Genomic DNA, 16,903 nt, shown 5'->3' on the forward strand with positions numbered 1-16,903 from the left:
TGGTTCCTTGAGCAGGGGAACGAGCACATTCGGGATGCAGGTGGGCAGCCCAGGGGAGCTGAGGAAGAGGAAGGGGGAAACCTTGCACATGGGAAGGAAGGTTTCGTCTTGCTTGGGGAAAGGGAGAGGAGCCTGCGCCTGGGGGTCTGCGGGCCGGTGGTCTGGAAAGCAGCCTCAGCCCCAAAGAAACTGTTGGGTTTAAAGCTCTGGGAAGCACAACGCATTTCACAGACGGGCGCTTGCTTTGTGCACCGCGGGGCGTGCAAACTCCCCGGGACGCCCTCCCGCATCCGCAGACCCGGTGCCGCGAGAACGGGGCTGCTCGCGTGGATCGGCGTCTTGCCTAGAAGCCCTCACCCCCCGGCTCTTCCTTTGCAGGTGAACGGGATAAACGTGGAAGGCATGAAGCACTCGGAGGTGGTGTCGCACATCAAGTCCAAGGAGAACGAAGCCAAGCTCCTCGTGGTGGATCCCGAAACGGATGACTACTTCAAGAAACTGGGCGTCACCCCAGCGGAGGAGCACATCAAAGGTGAGTGCGAGACCCCCGCAGCTGCGTTAGCTTTGGGTGGGATTGGAAAGGTGACTTGGGAACAACTAACCTGCAGACTCCCTGCCACGGGGCCAAGAGCCGAATAGGATGCTGGAGAGATGAATGAGCAGCGTGTCAGGTAGTTAAGACAGAGAGACCTCAGTCCGCCTGGCTCAGGACACCGGCAGAGTGCGGCCTCTCTGCGGTCCAGAAGAAGCTTGCACAGCTAGCTACGGCCAGGGTCTTTCTACACCCTCCTCTGATGCATCGGGTGCCATTTGGGACAGGATATCGTGGCGGCCTGCTCCAGCATGGCGATTCCCATGTTCCCAAAGACATCGCTGCCCCATGCACGAAGGAAGCCGGGGAAGGGAGGTGAGGGCAGAGTGGAGCCCAGCTCCGTCCTGGGGCAGGATTCAAGCTGCCTAAGAGGTCTGGTAGTGGACCCTGAAGGGCAAGCGGTGCAATTTGTTCCCTTCTTCCGGCCTGCAGAAAGCACGTGGCTGGTTGTGAACACACACGCATACACATACACACACACACACAGCAAGCACTGGGGGGGAAGCAAAGGAAGCAATTGCATGCGACAGTGACAGCCCCGATAACGACCGTAATAAATATTATCCTTGCCATTGCAAATTGGCCAAGAGAGATGCCTATCTGCTATCTGACCCGGAGTCCTGCAGACTCCCATCTGGGGAGAGATCGCTGCATTCCTCCAAACACATATTTTCCTCCTGGCTGGCTGGCTGAATGGAGAGCTCTGTTTTTCAACACAGCTGTTTCTTATCTGCGCTGAATTCTGGCTCAAGCCACCGCTTGGCTCTTTCAAGTATTCAGCGGAGAGATTTGTCCAAAAAAAACGGGTCAAAGCGTTCTGAGAGCCGCATGGGGGGAGGACGGTGTCAGATGCTCAGAACTGGAACAAGCGGGAGATGGCGCGAGAGATACCCCGCTCTTGGCGCGAGTGATAATGAAGCCCTTGTTTTGCGTCCGAGGAGATGTGGCTGGCATTGCCGAGAGCTGCCGTCGCGGCAGGTTGTGTGACTGGCGAGCTCTCGCTCAGCGCCGGCCCCCTCATTGCTGAGATTGAAGCCTGGCGGGTAGGTGGGTGGGTTTGGTTGATGGATCCCACCATTGCAGGTCAGGGCTCTGGCACCACCTTGACCCTGGGTTCGGGATTTGTGCTTGAAATTGCCTCTGGGGTTGCTGCCACTCGCTGCAATTCAGCAGGGAGAGCCCGTCTTGGGCAGCACACGTGGTTGGGCCCTGAAAGCTGGGCTCCCAGGTCCTTAAAGCAGTTCAGAAAGCCCCGAAATGCTGATATAGCACCTCGATCCGAGTCATAAATGTGGCGACTCGGATACCTTCTTCCCCAAGAAGCTTCTAGCCTGCATGGAGATTATGTATTGCATGTCCGGAGATTATGTATTGCATGTCCGGAGATTATGTATTGCGTGTCCGGAGATTAAGTATTGCATGTCCGGAGATTATGTATTGCATATCTGGAAATTAAGTATCGCATGTCCGGAGATTAAGTATTGCATGCTGACTGGCGAAGCTGGCCCAGCTGTTGCCCCCCCGCTGCCTGAGTCTTCACCCTCCTGAGTTTCCTTTCCACCGGGCTGGACCTGGTTGATTAGCAGCTCATCTGCATCATCATCACTGTCTTGACAGGGATTTGCTAATAGTGCGAGATAATGGCAACATTCGTGATGAAACCGTGCAGAAAGGAATGAATAGAAATCATAGAAAACGAGGGCTGGCAGGATGTCGGGAGATCACCTAGTCCAACCTGCCGCTCACAGCAGGACCATCCCCCGGTGCACGCATTTTAGTGCAAAACTACCAAAAGGTGGTGAAGCACGTGGCCGGGCGTGGGGGTTTTCTGAGCGGAGCAGGGTCTGGTTTTTTGCATTGGAACTGTGTAAGGATGCTGGATCTGATGAAGGCCTTTTCTTTTTAATCTACTTTTAGCCCCGAATGATTTCTGGAAGGATGTGTTTTGTGGGGAGGGGTTAGAAAAGGTTGCCACAGAAGAGATGCAAGGGGATGGAGAGGCGAGGGCGCGGGTCGTGGGGGGCCCGGCACACTGTGACCCCCACATCCTGCAAAGGGGGCTCCGATAGCCTCCGAGGCGGGCCGGGCCCTGGGTGGGTCTCGCTGACGTGCTGACCAGACCTTCTCTCTGCTTGGCCCGCAGGTGGTGTGCCCCAGCCTATTACCAACGGGTCTCCGCAAACCCAGGTGAGTACTTCTAGGCTGCGCTCAGGCTCCAGCTGTTTCGAAAGACAAATTGAAGGACCAGCTCACCGTGTTTTGGGAGAAGGTGTGCTCAGGACGCCTGGGCTCTCGCCGTGCAGCAAGAGAGGCTACCCGGGCCCCTTTCTCTAACGGGGGACGGTACCTCCCTCAAGGAGGGCTCTGAGGTTTATTTAGCTTCAATTAGCTAACATCTAGTAAACTTAATGACTTCCCCTGCTGCCTTAGCTCCAAGGTGGCTTTGAAAGGAGGCTGGTTTCCAGGCGATCGAATTGCACTCCCGCAGCCCGCGCCTCTGCTAAACAATAGTGGGAAAGCAGGGCCAAGTCCAGCCGGGCGTAAGCGGGTGCAGCTCCCTTGAAGCCGGCGAGGCATGGCTGGACTGTGCCTCCCTCCGGCCTGCGTTCGGGGATTTGCCGTTTGCTAGTAAACATCTGAATAGTTTTGTCGCTTGGATTTGCACCCCCCCTCCGGCCGCTTTGTGTTTCCAGCCAGCCCGGCCACGTGCTTAGACGAACCAGACGTTATTCTCCACCTGGCAGGATTGGCTCCGATCACGTCCCCGTGAGGCAAGAGGCTGCGCAGCAATTTTTTCTTCCCCGCTTGTGCAATATCTCTATTAACGCTTTTGTTTCCCACAGCTCAACGGAGGATCCACGTCTTCGTCCCACAGCGATCTCCAGAGTCCTGGGAAGGAATCGGAGGTAAAAATCGAGCTCTTTCACTTGGATTCGCACACGCGTTGGGTAAAAACACACTGCATCGCCAGCGTTAACGTTCACATCTGCCTATAAGCGCTCCCACCGCTCTGCATTCGCCCAGCGGTTGGAGCGCAGGATTCCCCGAGACCCTTTGCAGCCTTGAACGATCACATCGGGCTGCCGGGGTCCGGCTCGGAGACAACTGCTGTCTCGAGACCTACCCACCGCCCCTTTAGGCTTAGTTTTTGAAGGGCTCAGGGATGCCTTGGGCTGAAAAGTGAAGGGGAAATGCAGGCTGCAAAGATGACTCGAATCTTAACCCAAAATAACACCTCCCCCTAAACCCATGCAAAGAAGTTTAACTGCATTCAAATGCAAGGGGGGAAATATTACAGACGACAACGTTCCCTATAACTTCTCCTTCTTCTTTACGATGTGCAGGAGCGCGAACGTGCAGGGCTCGATTAAAAGGAGTAGAGAGGGGTTTGAATTACTTGGACCCTCGGTGCCTCTTGCGAGCGAGCCGCTGGCTCCCCGCGCCGGAGTCCAAACGGTGCATTCCTTCCAGGCTCTGTCAGGGGGACAGGAAAGCTTGCTGGCTTTGCGGGGCCTCTGCCAGCAGCGGCAGATGTTGCATTAATACGGACGAGCTTTGCAAGGATCCCGATGCATGACTGTGATGCTCGCTGGTTCGCTGAGCTCAGCCCCAGGCGGAAAACAATTTATCTTAGTGTGCCGGGGACACTGAGGGCTGGGACCGTCTGCACCCAGAGGAGAAGCTATGGAGCAGCTAATCGGTAGCACGAAGCAGTACCGATGTGACAAGGGGTAGAATAAAAGGAGACATTATAAGCTCGAGACCTGAAGTGTCGGGATGTTGGCAGGAGCAGAAACCGAGGCAGGGAGCAGGAGGAGGTTTCGAGGCAACAGACCAGAGGGGCCGTTCGTGGCTTCCCTGCAGGGATTTTTATTTGGACGAGGAAAACAAAAAAAGCCTGGCAAGGTTTTAGGTTGCGGCTTAACCAGCTCCGAAGAGGGCTGCTCATGGGAGCAAGGGGCTGGACGGGATCTCCTGGCTCGTGGGCCCCCACGGGCCGTTCCCCCAGGCTGTAGTGGTGCCCGATAACTGGCAGCGATGCCCGAGCTGCATGAAAGGCCCACGGTGACCCCGTGGCTGAAGTGAGGCCGGGAGGGAAGGAAGTAGATTAGCTTTATAACATCCTTTAAAACCCGCTGCTGCGAGTCAGAGGTCAGGGACCTTTCAAAGGATGCTCAAAACGTCCGTCTCGGCCCTGCTGTGCCATGCCATGCCATGCTCCTGTCCGGATGAAACCGTGCGTTGGCCAGAGGGTGAAAGTGCCTCGATACTGGGTGTTTCCATCTTTGTCCTCCAACTTTAAACACCATAAAGAAGGGAAATTTTCAGATGGGGCCAAGCCCTCTCCTCTGAAAACCACCCACCCCCCTTCTCATTTGTACGCCCAGCACCATCAGTCGCATCAAAAAACCACGACCAGGATCCAGGTGCCTCGTCCAGGCCCCTGCCTGGGACACGTCTGCCTGTTGCCACCCCCGGGTGGATGCCAACAGCGGTGGCTGGAGCCGTGGCAGCGCAGGGGAAGGTCTCGCGTCACCCCTGAGCATGCGATGCTGCTGTTCAGACCCACTACCGCCGCTCGCTGCCTTTGCACCAGTGCCCTTGGCTGCACGAGGTGGTGGGGAGCCGGGCCCCCAAACCCAGCCCGTCAGCAAAGACCTCCAGGCTTTTGTAGCGATAGAAACACGCAGGTCTTGCAAGCACGGGGGCATCACCTTGCAGCTCTCTGCGGGCGGCGGTTTTCCTACCAACCCTCCTCGACGCAAATGTGATTACTGAAGCAGAAGCTTTAAATTAAGCTCCCTGTAGAGCAGGCCCATTAAAAGCAGCTTCCAACTAAACGAGTCAGAGTAGCACTATGCGACGCTGCTTTGCCAGTGCAGTTCAATGGACCCCGAGATCCACTTAAATAATCTTGCGGCTCAGCCCGAAGAGGGAAAGGCAGTAATGCAATTTGAAGCCTGCAGTCAAATGTCTCCTCAGAGCTCTTCCAGGACACTAATGCATCTCTAGCAGAACAGGTTCTTTGGGTAAAACTGATATTTTTTTTTATTAGACCAACACAAATAGTTGGAAAAATTCTTCTTAGCAAGCTTTCAGGTATAAATCCCCTTCGTCTGGCAGTCGGCGTGCACGCTCTTCCTGGATGGAAGCAGACGGCACTTCGCCCTGCACGTGAACGGCTCCCGGGGGTTTCACGGGATCTCGTGCCTGCTCCAGAAAGGAGAGGGCTGCGATGTGGGGCTTTGCTCGGAGGCCTGGGGCAGGGGCACAGGAGAGAAATGCAGGTCGCAAGCTTGGGAGGTGTTGCTGTGGGCCCAGGGCACTCGGTTTGTCCCCAGCAAACAGGCGAAGGAAGGTTTGGATCTGTCCTGAAAGGTCTTTTATTAGGCAGCCACAGGTCCATCCAGCAGGAGCGTCGCCAAGCGCGTGTGCATGCACGCTCATACACACACGTGCTAGCAGCACCCGGGCCGGTCCGTGCCCTCGCTGCCGGGAGCACACAGTGACAAGGCAGGGTCTCACGTCTGCTGTCTTTCCGCAGGAGGGGGACTCGGACAAGAAGGACCCGTTCGAGGAGAGCGGGCTGAACCTGAGCCCGACAGCGGCAGAGGCCAAGGAGAAGGCACGCGCCAAGCGGGTGAACAAGAGGGCCCCGCAGATGGACTGGAACAAGAAGCGGGAGATTTTCAGCAACTTCTGAGCCCTGCGGCAACGCCTCCCCTCCCGCGCCCACCCCTGCCTTCCCCACCGGACGTACCCGCCGGACGCGAGCTCCCTGCCCCTGGTGTCGCTTTGCGCCCCGCTCTCCATGGGTTGCTTTTACAAGGCAGATTTTAACATCTTTTTATTGACAAGTGGTTCTAACAGGATGCGACCAAAGCCCCTTTCATTGCTCCGGGCGCCCCACGGCGCCAGCGAGGAACGACTGGAGGGGCTTCCTTTGTCATCTGGGCCTGCGTTCTTTAGGGTTTTACTGGCTTTAGGGTCCCCCCTGCCCCCCAAGAATCCCGGACGGAGCCGGGACGGATCTCTTATTCCAAAGCCTCCTGCCGAGGGCTCTCGGACTTGCAAATTCTCCCTCGGAGGAATCGAAGCGTGCTGCAGCGTTAGGGGAAGACGGGCCGAACCCCCCAGCCGGGCTCCAGAAGTCATTGCTCGTGGGGTGGGACTGGGGTCAGCAGCTCTGTGTTTCTCTGCCCTTGGCTTTGCTATCCATTGAAAAGGCTTTTTTTTTTTTTTGCAAACGATCCCATCTGTTTCTCGTTAACGCTGGAACCACCCTCCCCACGGGCTGGCTTGATCCGATACAATAAAAGCCCCTTTCTCAGCAAAGCTTTTCCATCCCAGGCCCCATCCACGTGGCTGGCTGTGGAGGAGGCATTCGTCGGACCCTGGAAAACAAATACACAAAATCACCCAAGGGCCTCGCGGCTCAGATCTGCATAACGGCATGCAGAAATGACTGGCATGGGGAGGGGAGGAGGAGGAGCTGTCCCCCCTCCATCTCAAGGTGGAGAGATGGCCAATGCACACGCGTTGGTCTCTGTGCCCAGCTCGAGAAGCACGATGCAGCTTCTGCTGCCAGCGAGGAAGCCTCCAGGGACGGACACGATGCTCGTGAAGACGGGGCTCCCTGCAGGAGCCATCCGCCGCGGGTGCTGGTGTGGGCACCGTGCCCCAGGCCACATCCAGTCTGCTGTTACCAACCTTTTCCCCCCCTGCTGATCTTTCTCCACCTGCACTCCCAGCCCGTCAGGATGAGGCCTCTCCTTTCCCTGCAGCCGGGTGCTGGGCCCCGAGCAGCACCGGGGTCAGGTGCACAGATCGGACCGCGCAGGGGAGCCCTCTCCGGCGGTGCCCGCCACATGACATCCCTTCCCACGGGCAGTAGCCAGCGTGGCAAGCAGCTGCTTTAACTTTGATCAGCTCCATGCTCACAGCTCGCTGCCTTCTCCATTAGATAGGGTTGTAAAACCGGCCCGTGTCGCTGTGATTAAACCTATTTAAGCTCTTCACTACTCACCCTGGGCTTCGTACAAGGGAAGATGAATTAAAGCGCATACTAATGGCTTCAAGGCAGTAGTTTTCCCAGGGAAGGGTCCACGCCGCAAGGAGCTGGACGAATCCCAGTTTCTTCTTACCGAGATCTAACAAAACAGTCTTTGTGGCTGGCACGTTTTGTAACACAAGTAGTATTAACGAGGGGAACGGAGCGGGACTGGACGGACGCGGCAGAGGGTAGAAAGCGACCCCTTTCCCCAGCGAGAGACAAGAGGGCGAGGACGTAGGACTTCGTAGAACTAAAGCACATGGTTCAATTTTGCCCCCACGCTACCCTGAATGAATCAGTGGCCTTTGACTTCGTGCACTATGGGTCTTGGCAAGGGTCTGTGTGTATTTCATAAATACTAAGCTAAAAAGGTGCCTTATAAACACTTACTTTCAGTAGAAGGGTATATCTCAGCACAGTGCAAGGCGGTCGGGGGAGAAGGGAATCCCAGCAGCTGATGCCACGGCGTTCAGCTGAGCACGTGGCTGTTCCCATATCGAAGACGAGGAACGGAGCGGCTTTTGAGAGAGTGGGTTGGCTTGCTTTTTGTGAGGATGCACAGACAAAGCTTTGGAAAGAAAACTCTGCAAGTGTTCGGCTGTAAACGAATAGGACCGACAACAGCCGGGAGAGCTCGTCTCCCGTACGGGGCCTGGCGGCTAACGGAGGTGTCATTTACCTACCAAAAGTACCCGAAGGTGGGGTGGGCATTTCGTGTTGGCTACGAGAAACCTTTGCTTCCTTCACAAGTCAGTCATCAGAGAACCCCTCCACGCGCTCGTGATAGGCAGGTTGCTTTTAGTCTCTGCATTTCCAACCAAGCTGGAGCCGTATCCTGGTCTGCTGAGGACGTTATCTCCCCGCTTACAAGGCAAACGGTCGAATGCATCCTTGCATACACCTCAGCAAGCAAAAGTGATTCTCTCACAACCTGTACATACCGTTAATTCTCGCACAAGACTGAACCACTGTAGTCGAGGGGAAGCTAGCAGGGGTTGGGGGTTTTTTTTGGATTATGATCAAAGGAAATCAGGTATGCACTCATGTACCAATAAGATTTTAAAATGATCTCTGCTTACTCCGTGGAAACTGCTCATGGCTAAAGGACTTACCACTATTTCTGACATCTTGTAGCTCTGTAATAATCAGTTTCTGTACATTTAACTTTCAAAATCAGTACAAGTATAAGGCTGTTTTCTGCATTGTAAAAACATAATGTATACTTTCATGTCAATAATAAACCCTGTTTTGCCATGTACAGCTTATGGGATGCTCCGTCTACTCTCCGTTGCAGCCTGTGCTTTGCTAGGAAGGGTAGAAAGGAGTCAGAGCATCGCGATAGCGATACCTACCTCCCCATGACAAGGTCATTAGAAGAGGCAGCCTGGAGCAGGGCATGCCCTGGCATTGAGCGGTGACCTGCAAAGGGAACACCTTGGTGTGGGCTGTTTTGCGAGGTGGATGCTGGTCCGGATGGTTTTTCTTCCCTGCTCTCTGGGGTGTGTGCAGGAACACCAGGTGTGGTCTGGGCTTCAGGTTTTGGTGCAGGAGAAATCCCCCCAGGACTCAGGAATCCTTCCTGGGACCTGTCTGAACCCACCTCTGCAAATGCTGGACGTGCTGACTCTTTGGCACATGGCGCTTCTCCAGCGCGTGGAGGATAAACAGGATAAACTCTGACTCTCCAAAGCCTCACCTCTCGTACTTGCCTGGGGTTTCTGGTGTTACATCTGCCATACAGCCTTCAGAGTAGCTAGAGACCTTAGTGGCTGATGGTGCGGGGAACAGCAGAACGTTTCAGGCTTTCCTGAAACAGAGGCACAAGGTGGGATTTCTCTCCTCCACCCACTGCCATTAATGCAGACCCTGACCCACGAGCCTGCAGCTCCCCGCCTATGGGTCTGCGGTGCAGGCCGAGCACTAGTCTGGGACCTGCAGGTGACCCTTGTGCAACAGGGAAGTTGCAACCTGTCCAGATCTATACAAGTCGGACACCACAGCTTTACATTTCAGGGCGGCGGTTGAGCTGGCTCGTGCACAGGGCAGCATTTGGTTGGAACCGTCACGTGTTTCGGTAGCAAACTTCCCCGTCACGCTCCTTCCCGGGAGGTTGTTCAAACCAGTTTATCAGCACATCCATTGTAGCTGTGAAGCCACGGGTTTCAGTGATGATCTCGATGGCCTCGTGTGCAGACCACCCCTCCATGGCAAGCAGAGGGTCAGGCAGAGGGGGCTGCTGCCTTTCCTGCAGTGCCACGGACATCAGAGGTCGAGTCAGGGAAGCACGTAATGCAGGGCCCTGGGCTGAAAGGAGCCCACGTGAACAGCAGTTCTGCCTGCAGTGCTCTCGGCCTGCCCCTGCTCTCTATGAAAGCAGCTGCCCCTGGGAGGGTGCATGCAGCTGGGGAGGGTGCTGGCAATGCCGAGCCGGATGACCCCATGGTTCCCTGCGCTGCCAGTGCTCTGCTCCACTTGTTCTCCAACAGGAGTAAAACTCAAATGCCAGGTCTGCCCGGCTGGTCTCCAGCAGCCTTTTGTGCTCTTGGAAATGCAACATCCCAACATCCCCCAGCTGAGCTGCAAAAATTGCTTGTTGGCAGGGTGACATCTGTCCTTCCCTCTCCTCCCTGCTGTCAGTCGCTCTGCCCTCTGTCCTTGGCTGAGGCCCCATCCCTACCCCATGCCCCTGGCAGCAGGGTTGCCAGCAAGGCCCCAGTGTAACAAAAATCACCTTTATTATATTAAACATGTGCTGCCACGCAGCGCTGATCCCAACAGGTCCCACCGTGCCTGCCCCGTGTCTGTTAGACGTGTCCCCACAGGGGGAGGGTGCTTGCAGCGCTGACTCAGAGGCCTGGCTACCTTTTAAGAGGAGGAAGCAGAAGCCAAGGGGGCTGCGATGCTTCCACGCGTCTCAGCAGAGCCCTTGTAACACCCGTCGTGTTCCCCCTGGGCTCGGACTGCAGTTGCTGGACAGGCCTGGAGCAGCTCTGTGGTTCTGGGCCGTGCCCTCAGCACCTCTTCGCCGCAGGGCAAAGGGCCTGGTTGAGGCAGTCTGCACAGCGCGGGCCCACGGGCAGGCAGGTCTGCTGGCCAAAGCCTACCAGGAGCCAGTTGATCTCGCTCCAGAGGTCCCTGCAGGACGAGACGGGAGAGGGTGTTGAGGGCTCGTGCAGCACCGCAGAGCAGCCAACCCGGGTCCAATGCGGACCTTTGCCACCACACTTTCCGCTTCCTGCCCCTCAGCCCTGGCTGCGGAGGCTTTCCCTGGGCAAACACAGCTTCAGGCATGGCCTACAGCATGCACAAGGCTCACCACGGGCCGGGACAGGCAGGCTCTGCTTGACCACCCTGGCATGACTCAGCTGTGCTCCCCCTGGCACTCGCCCACCCATTTCCATGGCATTGCCTTGGCTCACAGGAGTGCCCGCAGGCTGGGGTGTGGGTGGATGTGCCCCACGGGACTCTGTAATTACCAGTGCACATTTGCTCAGAGCATGATGTGCAGGGAAGCTCCTGCATGGCTTTTAAAAGGCAGGCCTGAGTTCATCCCTACCCAGTGGCCCTGAGACCAGCAGAACCAGGCCACGGCAGGGGCCCAAGGCCCCAAGGAGCACGAGGGGCCAGCACTGCATTAAGACAGTCTGCAGCGACCAAGCCCCAGGCTGACGCTTCGGACAGCTGCAAAACATCCAAGCAGCTTAAAGAACTGCTGCCGTGAGAGGAGAGATGCCCTGCGGCCTCAGCCTTGGGCATCGCCGGCTCCACGACGAGAAAGGAGGGACCGGGCCTGAGCTCACAGCCAATGCCCTGGGGCAGCTGTGTCTCCTTGTGAGCTGTGCTAAGTAATGGAAGATGCTTCCCGGGGAGCAGAAGCTGGCAGTGGTCTCCTGGGAGGGTGACAAGCCAAGCCCAAGAGCTCCTGACTGGTAGACTTCTGCCATGGGAAGGTAGCCCACATCCCCCCCGGCGGCAGGCTCCTCACCTGGGCAGCCAGTCCTCCAGTGCCACACGGGTCGCCTCAGGGGTTTTGGTTTCCTTCTTTACCCACTTCAGCCGGTTGGCAATCCGGTGCACGTGGGTGTCCACACCTGGGGATGGAGAGGGCAGAATCAGACGGGGGCACGCTCAGCCCGGCAGGGTGCCAGGGGAGAGGTCTCCTGGTAGGGCTGGGGCAGTGACCGGCTTGGGCTCACCTGCCCAGAGGCAGAAGCAAGAGCCGAGCCCCCAAGCGGACCGGTCACCCTCCCCTGCCCCTTGCCACTCAGCCAAGCCTCAGCCAATGCTCAGCAAATCATGACCCCGGCTGGAAAGCGCTCTGGTGACGCTGGCTGCTCGCAGAGGCCACGATGCCTGCTGACAGCGCACAAAGTGCAGCGAGAAGCCCAGACGAAGAGCTCTGAACTCGCGGCGTGTTATTGTTAGATCGGCGGCGATAAGCCGGGCTCCCCCAGCTGACTGAACCCAGCCCAGGACAGGGCTGTAAACAGGAAGAGCGCAGCCTCGTCGCCTGTCCCAGCGGCCTGCCCCGTTCTGGGTGAGCTCCCCCTGGACGGCGGGCAGCTGAGTGTCCCCAGCTGGACTGCCAGGCTCAGGGGTGGCAGAGGTCAGGCAAGCTTTTGGGCACAAAACACGGCTGGAACTGGAGCAGATCCAGCCTCAACCACACGCCAGGCAGAGGATTGCTTTTGTAAGGGGAGAGAGCCGAGGAGCTGAGCTCCAGGCAGCGAGGGATGGAGCGAAGAGCAGCCGAGGTGGATAAACCCCGTTATGGAAAAGAACATGGTGACCTGGGGATTGAATTTTCCCTCCCAGCTTCCTCGGCCGAGTCGCTCACCAGCGGGGCGCTCTGCCGGCGTCCCCATGAGCCTCTCCGACTAAGCAGCAAATGCACTTGGAATATGGATCGCACCCCAGAGACCGGCAAGAGTACCCGGCGCTCAGGCCCAGCCCGGCAGACAGCCTGGTCTCTCAGCGCCACCTGCCTGCAAGTCCAAACCCAGGAGCACCCAAATTCTCAGCTCCTGGGGTCCAATGCCAGCCCAGACCCCGGGCAGAACCGAGCCCCCGACCGCGGGCAGAACTGAGCCCTGCCGCCTCAGTCGGCCCCGTACGAGTCAGGGATGACAGCCGGCGGAAACGCCTGCCGTGTCAAGACACCCAAGGCGGTGGATGGCAGCGCGGGGTGGGGCTCCAGTCATTAATCACTTAAATTGCTACGAGGCCTCCCCCACTCCCTGCAGCAGCCAGAAAGCTCCTACAAATCCAACCTGGGGTGCGGCAGGTGAACAAACCTGCCCAGCAGCGGAGCTGTTTCAACCAACAGCTGCCCCATCTGTGCCTGCCCCAGCGAGGGCAAGCAGGGCAGCTTCTAAAGGGGTGGGTGGCTTAAACCAGCAAACCCCTTTAAGTGGAAAGGTTATCCCAGACTGCCCCTCACACCGGTGGTCCCGGGCCTCTTTCGTCAGGGGAGCTGTGTGGAGGCACGTGTCCTTGACTGAAATTCCCTACTGAGCCTTCATGGCTATCAGGGCACCCGGGAGAGTGGAATAGGGCTGATTTGGCAGAGAGTTAAGTGGAAGTGGGAGAAGTCACTGGGGAACCCAGGAACTTCCCTGGTCTGAGCAGGTTGGACTAGATGTGCCCTCCTGAGGTCCCTCCCACCTGAATTTCTATGATTCTTTGATTTTCTACACGTCCCCAGGCTCCGAGTCTTCCCACACTGCCGAGGAACTGGATCAGGTGAGTCAAAAATGGAAGATGGGGGCCGATGGCAGACCTTGACACACACCTATCCCAGATACATCGTTCCAGGCGATGTTCATGGCCAAGTGGGCCATCTTCGGCCCCACGCCCGGCAGCTGCACCAGCTCCTTGACCGTCCTGGGGATGTCGCTCCCATACTGCTCCTTCAGGATCGCGGTTGTCTGCTTGATGTACTTCACCTTGTTCTGGGAAACCAAAGCACAGCACAGGAAACTGAGCTCCCACACAGCCAATGCAGGAGCGAAACACGGGCTGGAGAAGCACTGACTTAGTTTGGAGGGGTAAAGGGCTTGCAGACAAAGAAAGATGCCCTTGATGTATCCCAGGAGGCACCCAGCCCCAGTCTCTGCATGTCCAGGATGCTGCCAGCAAATGCAGCTTCATCCTGGACACAGACTGCAAAGCTGGGGGCAGACTGCATGGATGGGGCTGGACTTTCTCAGGAAGACACGATAGGGAAATGACAGGCCTGCCTGCACACTGCAACCTGGAGAGCAGCTGCGAAGGGGAAGGAGCAAGAGTCCGCAGCGAGGAAAATAGTGGCAAGGCAGGAAGGCCGCGAGTGTGATGGGCTGTGGTTGCAAAGGGCAGCACCCGGGAAGGAAGGGGAGCGAGGGACATGTGCCCCCAGTGCTCAGGGACAGCTCCAACAGCCTGGATCCCAGGTAGGGGCATTGCTCAGCGCTCACTCAGACCTGTGGCCCCCTCTGGGGCCTGGCACTCACCCTCCAGAAGCCCACGGGGTAAATGAGTTTCCCGAGAGCTGCGTCATCTGTCTGCAAAACGTTGTCCACGGTGAGGCCGTGCTCCCTCAGGCGCAGCATGGCCGCCGAGGTCACCTCGTCCTTGGTCTGGCTGGAGAGCATCAGCGACAGCAGAACCTGGTAGCGCCTCACCTGGGGAGCAGGGCAGGGCAGAGGCAGCGTTAGAGACCCCTCGGGCTCGCCAGGGCCACCCCCTGAAGGCGCTGGGGCCGGGGGCTATCATAACACGGTACAGCTGCTGTTATTTGGGGGGGATCGCAACAGCACGGCTCCGAACTCCGCGTCCCACCCGCCGCCGCAGGTTCACCCTGGATCCTCGCTGTCGACAGAAGAGCAAGAAGTAGCTGCTACGATGACGCGCTAGCGTCCTCCTCCAGAGCTCGGCCTGCCAGCCAGCTCCACGGCAGAAGACCCCGCGGGGATTTCCAAAGGATCCCCCAAAACCGCGGGTGATGTTTTCAGAAGTGCAGACACGATTTCAAAGCCCAAGGCCCATCGGTTGGGAGACCGGGGAGGTTTGTCGTCCTCTGAGTGGGGGCACAGCCCTCTTCCTGGGACCTCTCGAGTGTATTTTTACAATGTACACAGCAAGACGTTGGCTGCCACAGTCCCCCTGCCTTACCCGGGGGGTTTGGGTGTGAGGTCTTGTGTTGCACTGTGTAGTTTTACTAAGACATTGGACAATGAATTTGGATGGGAGGGTTTCGATAGGGCTGATCCTGCCTCTGGCAGCGCGTCGGACTGGACGGCCTTTGCAGGTCCCTCCTGGCCCGGCTTCTGCACGATTCTGCGACTCCCAGTGCTGTTTTTTGTTTCAAAACTGATTTTGAAAACGCCCCCGGGCTCCGGCTGGGTTTGAGGCCTCACTCCCTTTGAAACCCCTCTCCAAGGAATTAAAGTCAACCAGGCTACGGAGGAGCCGTTCGCCGTCAGCCCCCTCCAGACGCAGCAGCTCGCAGAGGTGAACGTTTCTCCCAGCTCAGTCGTCACGTGCCCAGCGCGTGTGCTGGCCGAGTCCTGAGCTCGCACCAGCCCCGAGCCGGGAGCCCTTCCCCGTCAGCCGTGCTGCGATGCCGTGCCGCACAGCCCCCTGACTTCCCCGTTTTCGGCAGAGCAAAAACGTTCCTCCCGACACGAGGAACCGGGCGCGAGTCTCGCCAGCCGCGCCGGCTGCAGGACGCAGGCTACGAGCCCGGCTCCCAGGCCCTTCGCAAGCAGCAAAGGGCAGGTAACGCTGTGCGGCGCGGGCGTCGTGCCAGGGCTTGGTGCCTCGGGAGGAACGAGCCAGTCTGGCCGCTGCAGGTACGGCTCCATCCGGTTCCCGTTTAGATCGCGCGGTCGGGAGCGACTCGAAACGCATCTCCCGCGCGCCCGCCCGAACCTCCTCCTCCGCCCAGACCCGGACCCGCAACGCAAGCGCTTCGCCGGGCGGCTCTCGGGGTCCGTCGCGGGCTCGACGGCCGCCTCGGAGAGCCGCCGGCCGGCGTTACCTCCGGGGGGGCGCCGCGGTCGAAGCACTGCTCGACCCCCAGCCGGTCCACGGGCGCGTCCCTGGCGCGGCGCATGGCCCGGATGTGCGCCAGCTGCTGCCTCCAGGCCCGCGGCTCCCACGCCGGCCCGCGGGCCGCGGCCTCCGCCTCGTAGGCGACCGCCACCGGCTTCCTCGCCCTGCCGTGCCGCGCCGGGGCCGGGGCCGGGGCCGGGGCCGCACCGGGGGCCCGACGGGCTGCAGGGCGCCGAGAAGGGGTCGGGGTCAGTCCTGGCCGCGCTCCCACGGCCCCCCGTGCCCGCGACCCCGCGTGACCCCACAGCCCTATTGCCCCCCCGACCCCAAATGCCCCGACCCCCATCGCCCTCCACAGCCCTATTGCCCCCAACCCCAAATGCCCCCATATCCCTATTACCCCCCCAGACCCCCATCGCCCTCCATATCCCTATTGCCCCCCAACCCCAAATGCCCCCAGACCCCCATCACCCTCCATATCCCTATTACCCCCCCAGACCCCAAATGCCCCCTGACCCCCATCGCCCTCCAACCCCAAATGCCCTCCATATCCCTATTGCCCCCCAACCCCAAATGCCCCCAGACCCCCATCACCCTCCTGATCCCTATTACCCCCCCAGACCCCAAATGCCCCCTGACCCCCATCGCCCTCCAACCCCAAATGCCCCCATATCCCAAATAACCCAGACCCCAAGTGCCCTCCACATCCCTATTGCCCCCCCAGACCCCAAATGCCCCCATATCCCTATTACCCCCCCAGACCCCCATCGCCCTCCATATCCCTATTGCCCCCCAACCCCAAATGCCCCCAGACCCCCATCACCCTCCATATCCCTATTACCCCCCCAGACCCCAAATGCCCCCTGACCCCCATCGCCCTCCAACCCCAAATGCCCCCATATCCCTATTGCCCCTCCAGATCCCAAAAAACCCAGACCCCAAATGCCCCCATATCCCTATTGCCCCCCATACCCCTAATGCCCTGACCCCAAATGCCCTCCATACCCCTATTCCCCCCCAGATCCCACTTACCCTCCCTAGACCCCTACTGCCCCCCCATGCCCCCCGGTACCGCTCAGCTGCCGGGTGACGCGGCGCCCCCCCGACGCGGCCGCGCTCATGGCAGCACCCCGGGACTACAGCCCCCAGCATGCCGCGCGGCGGCACGTGACGCGCCCACCCGGAAGCAGCTGCGGCGCCGACTTCCGGTCGGGGGGCGGGGT

General features: G+C 58.7%; 2 protein-coding genes across 2 annotated transcripts in view; one reads left to right on the forward strand and one right to left on the reverse strand.

The window, feature by feature from the left end:
* NHERF2 (NHERF family PDZ scaffold protein 2) overlaps positions 1-8,904 on the forward strand; it is a 71,310-nt gene extending 62,406 nt beyond the window's left edge. The window contains exons 4-7 of the mRNA XM_006270492.4: positions 379-532; positions 2,736-2,779; positions 3,436-3,498; positions 6,138-8,904. Of these exons, the coding sequence (XP_006270554.3) occupies positions 379-532; positions 2,736-2,779; positions 3,436-3,498; positions 6,138-6,296 (420 nt within the window). The 3' untranslated portion in view covers positions 6,297-8,904. The remainder of the gene's footprint in view (positions 1-378; positions 533-2,735; positions 2,780-3,435; positions 3,499-6,137) is intronic.
* Positions 8,905-10,362: 1,458 nt separating this feature from the next.
* Positions 10,363-16,837, reverse strand: NTHL1 (nth like DNA glycosylase 1). Its single transcript, XM_059716470.1, has 6 exons — positions 16,753-16,837; positions 15,667-15,902; positions 14,138-14,308; positions 13,438-13,597; positions 11,632-11,737; positions 10,363-10,781 (listed from the first exon to the last, which is right to left on the reverse strand). Exons 1-6 carry the CDS (start codon positions 16,799-16,801, stop codon positions 10,658-10,660), a joined length of 846 nt encoding a protein of 281 aa, XP_059572453.1. The 5' UTR covers positions 16,802-16,837; the 3' UTR covers positions 10,363-10,657.
* Between the last annotated feature and the right edge of the window lie 66 nt (positions 16,838-16,903).

Source organism: Alligator mississippiensis, chromosome 13, assembly GCF_030867095.1.
Source record: "Alligator mississippiensis isolate rAllMis1 chromosome 13, rAllMis1, whole genome shotgun sequence".
Classification (NCBI taxonomy): domain Eukaryota; kingdom Metazoa; phylum Chordata; order Crocodylia; family Alligatoridae; genus Alligator; species Alligator mississippiensis.

Excerpts from the sequence above, each read along its gene's own strand:
- NTHL1 (XM_059716470.1), bottom strand. The coding sequence starts at position 16,801 with ATGAGCGCGGCCGCGTCGGGGGGGCGCCGCGTCACCCGGCAGCTGAGC. Across the intron at positions 15,903-16,752 it reads CGTCACCCGGCAGCTGAGCG|CCCGTCGGGCCCCCGGTGCG; the intron begins GTACCGGGGGGC and ends GGCGCCCTGCAG. Across the intron at positions 11,738-13,437 it reads GAACGATGTATCTGGGATAG|GTGTGGACACCCACGTGCAC; the intron begins GTGTGTGTCAAG and ends CTCCATCCCCAG.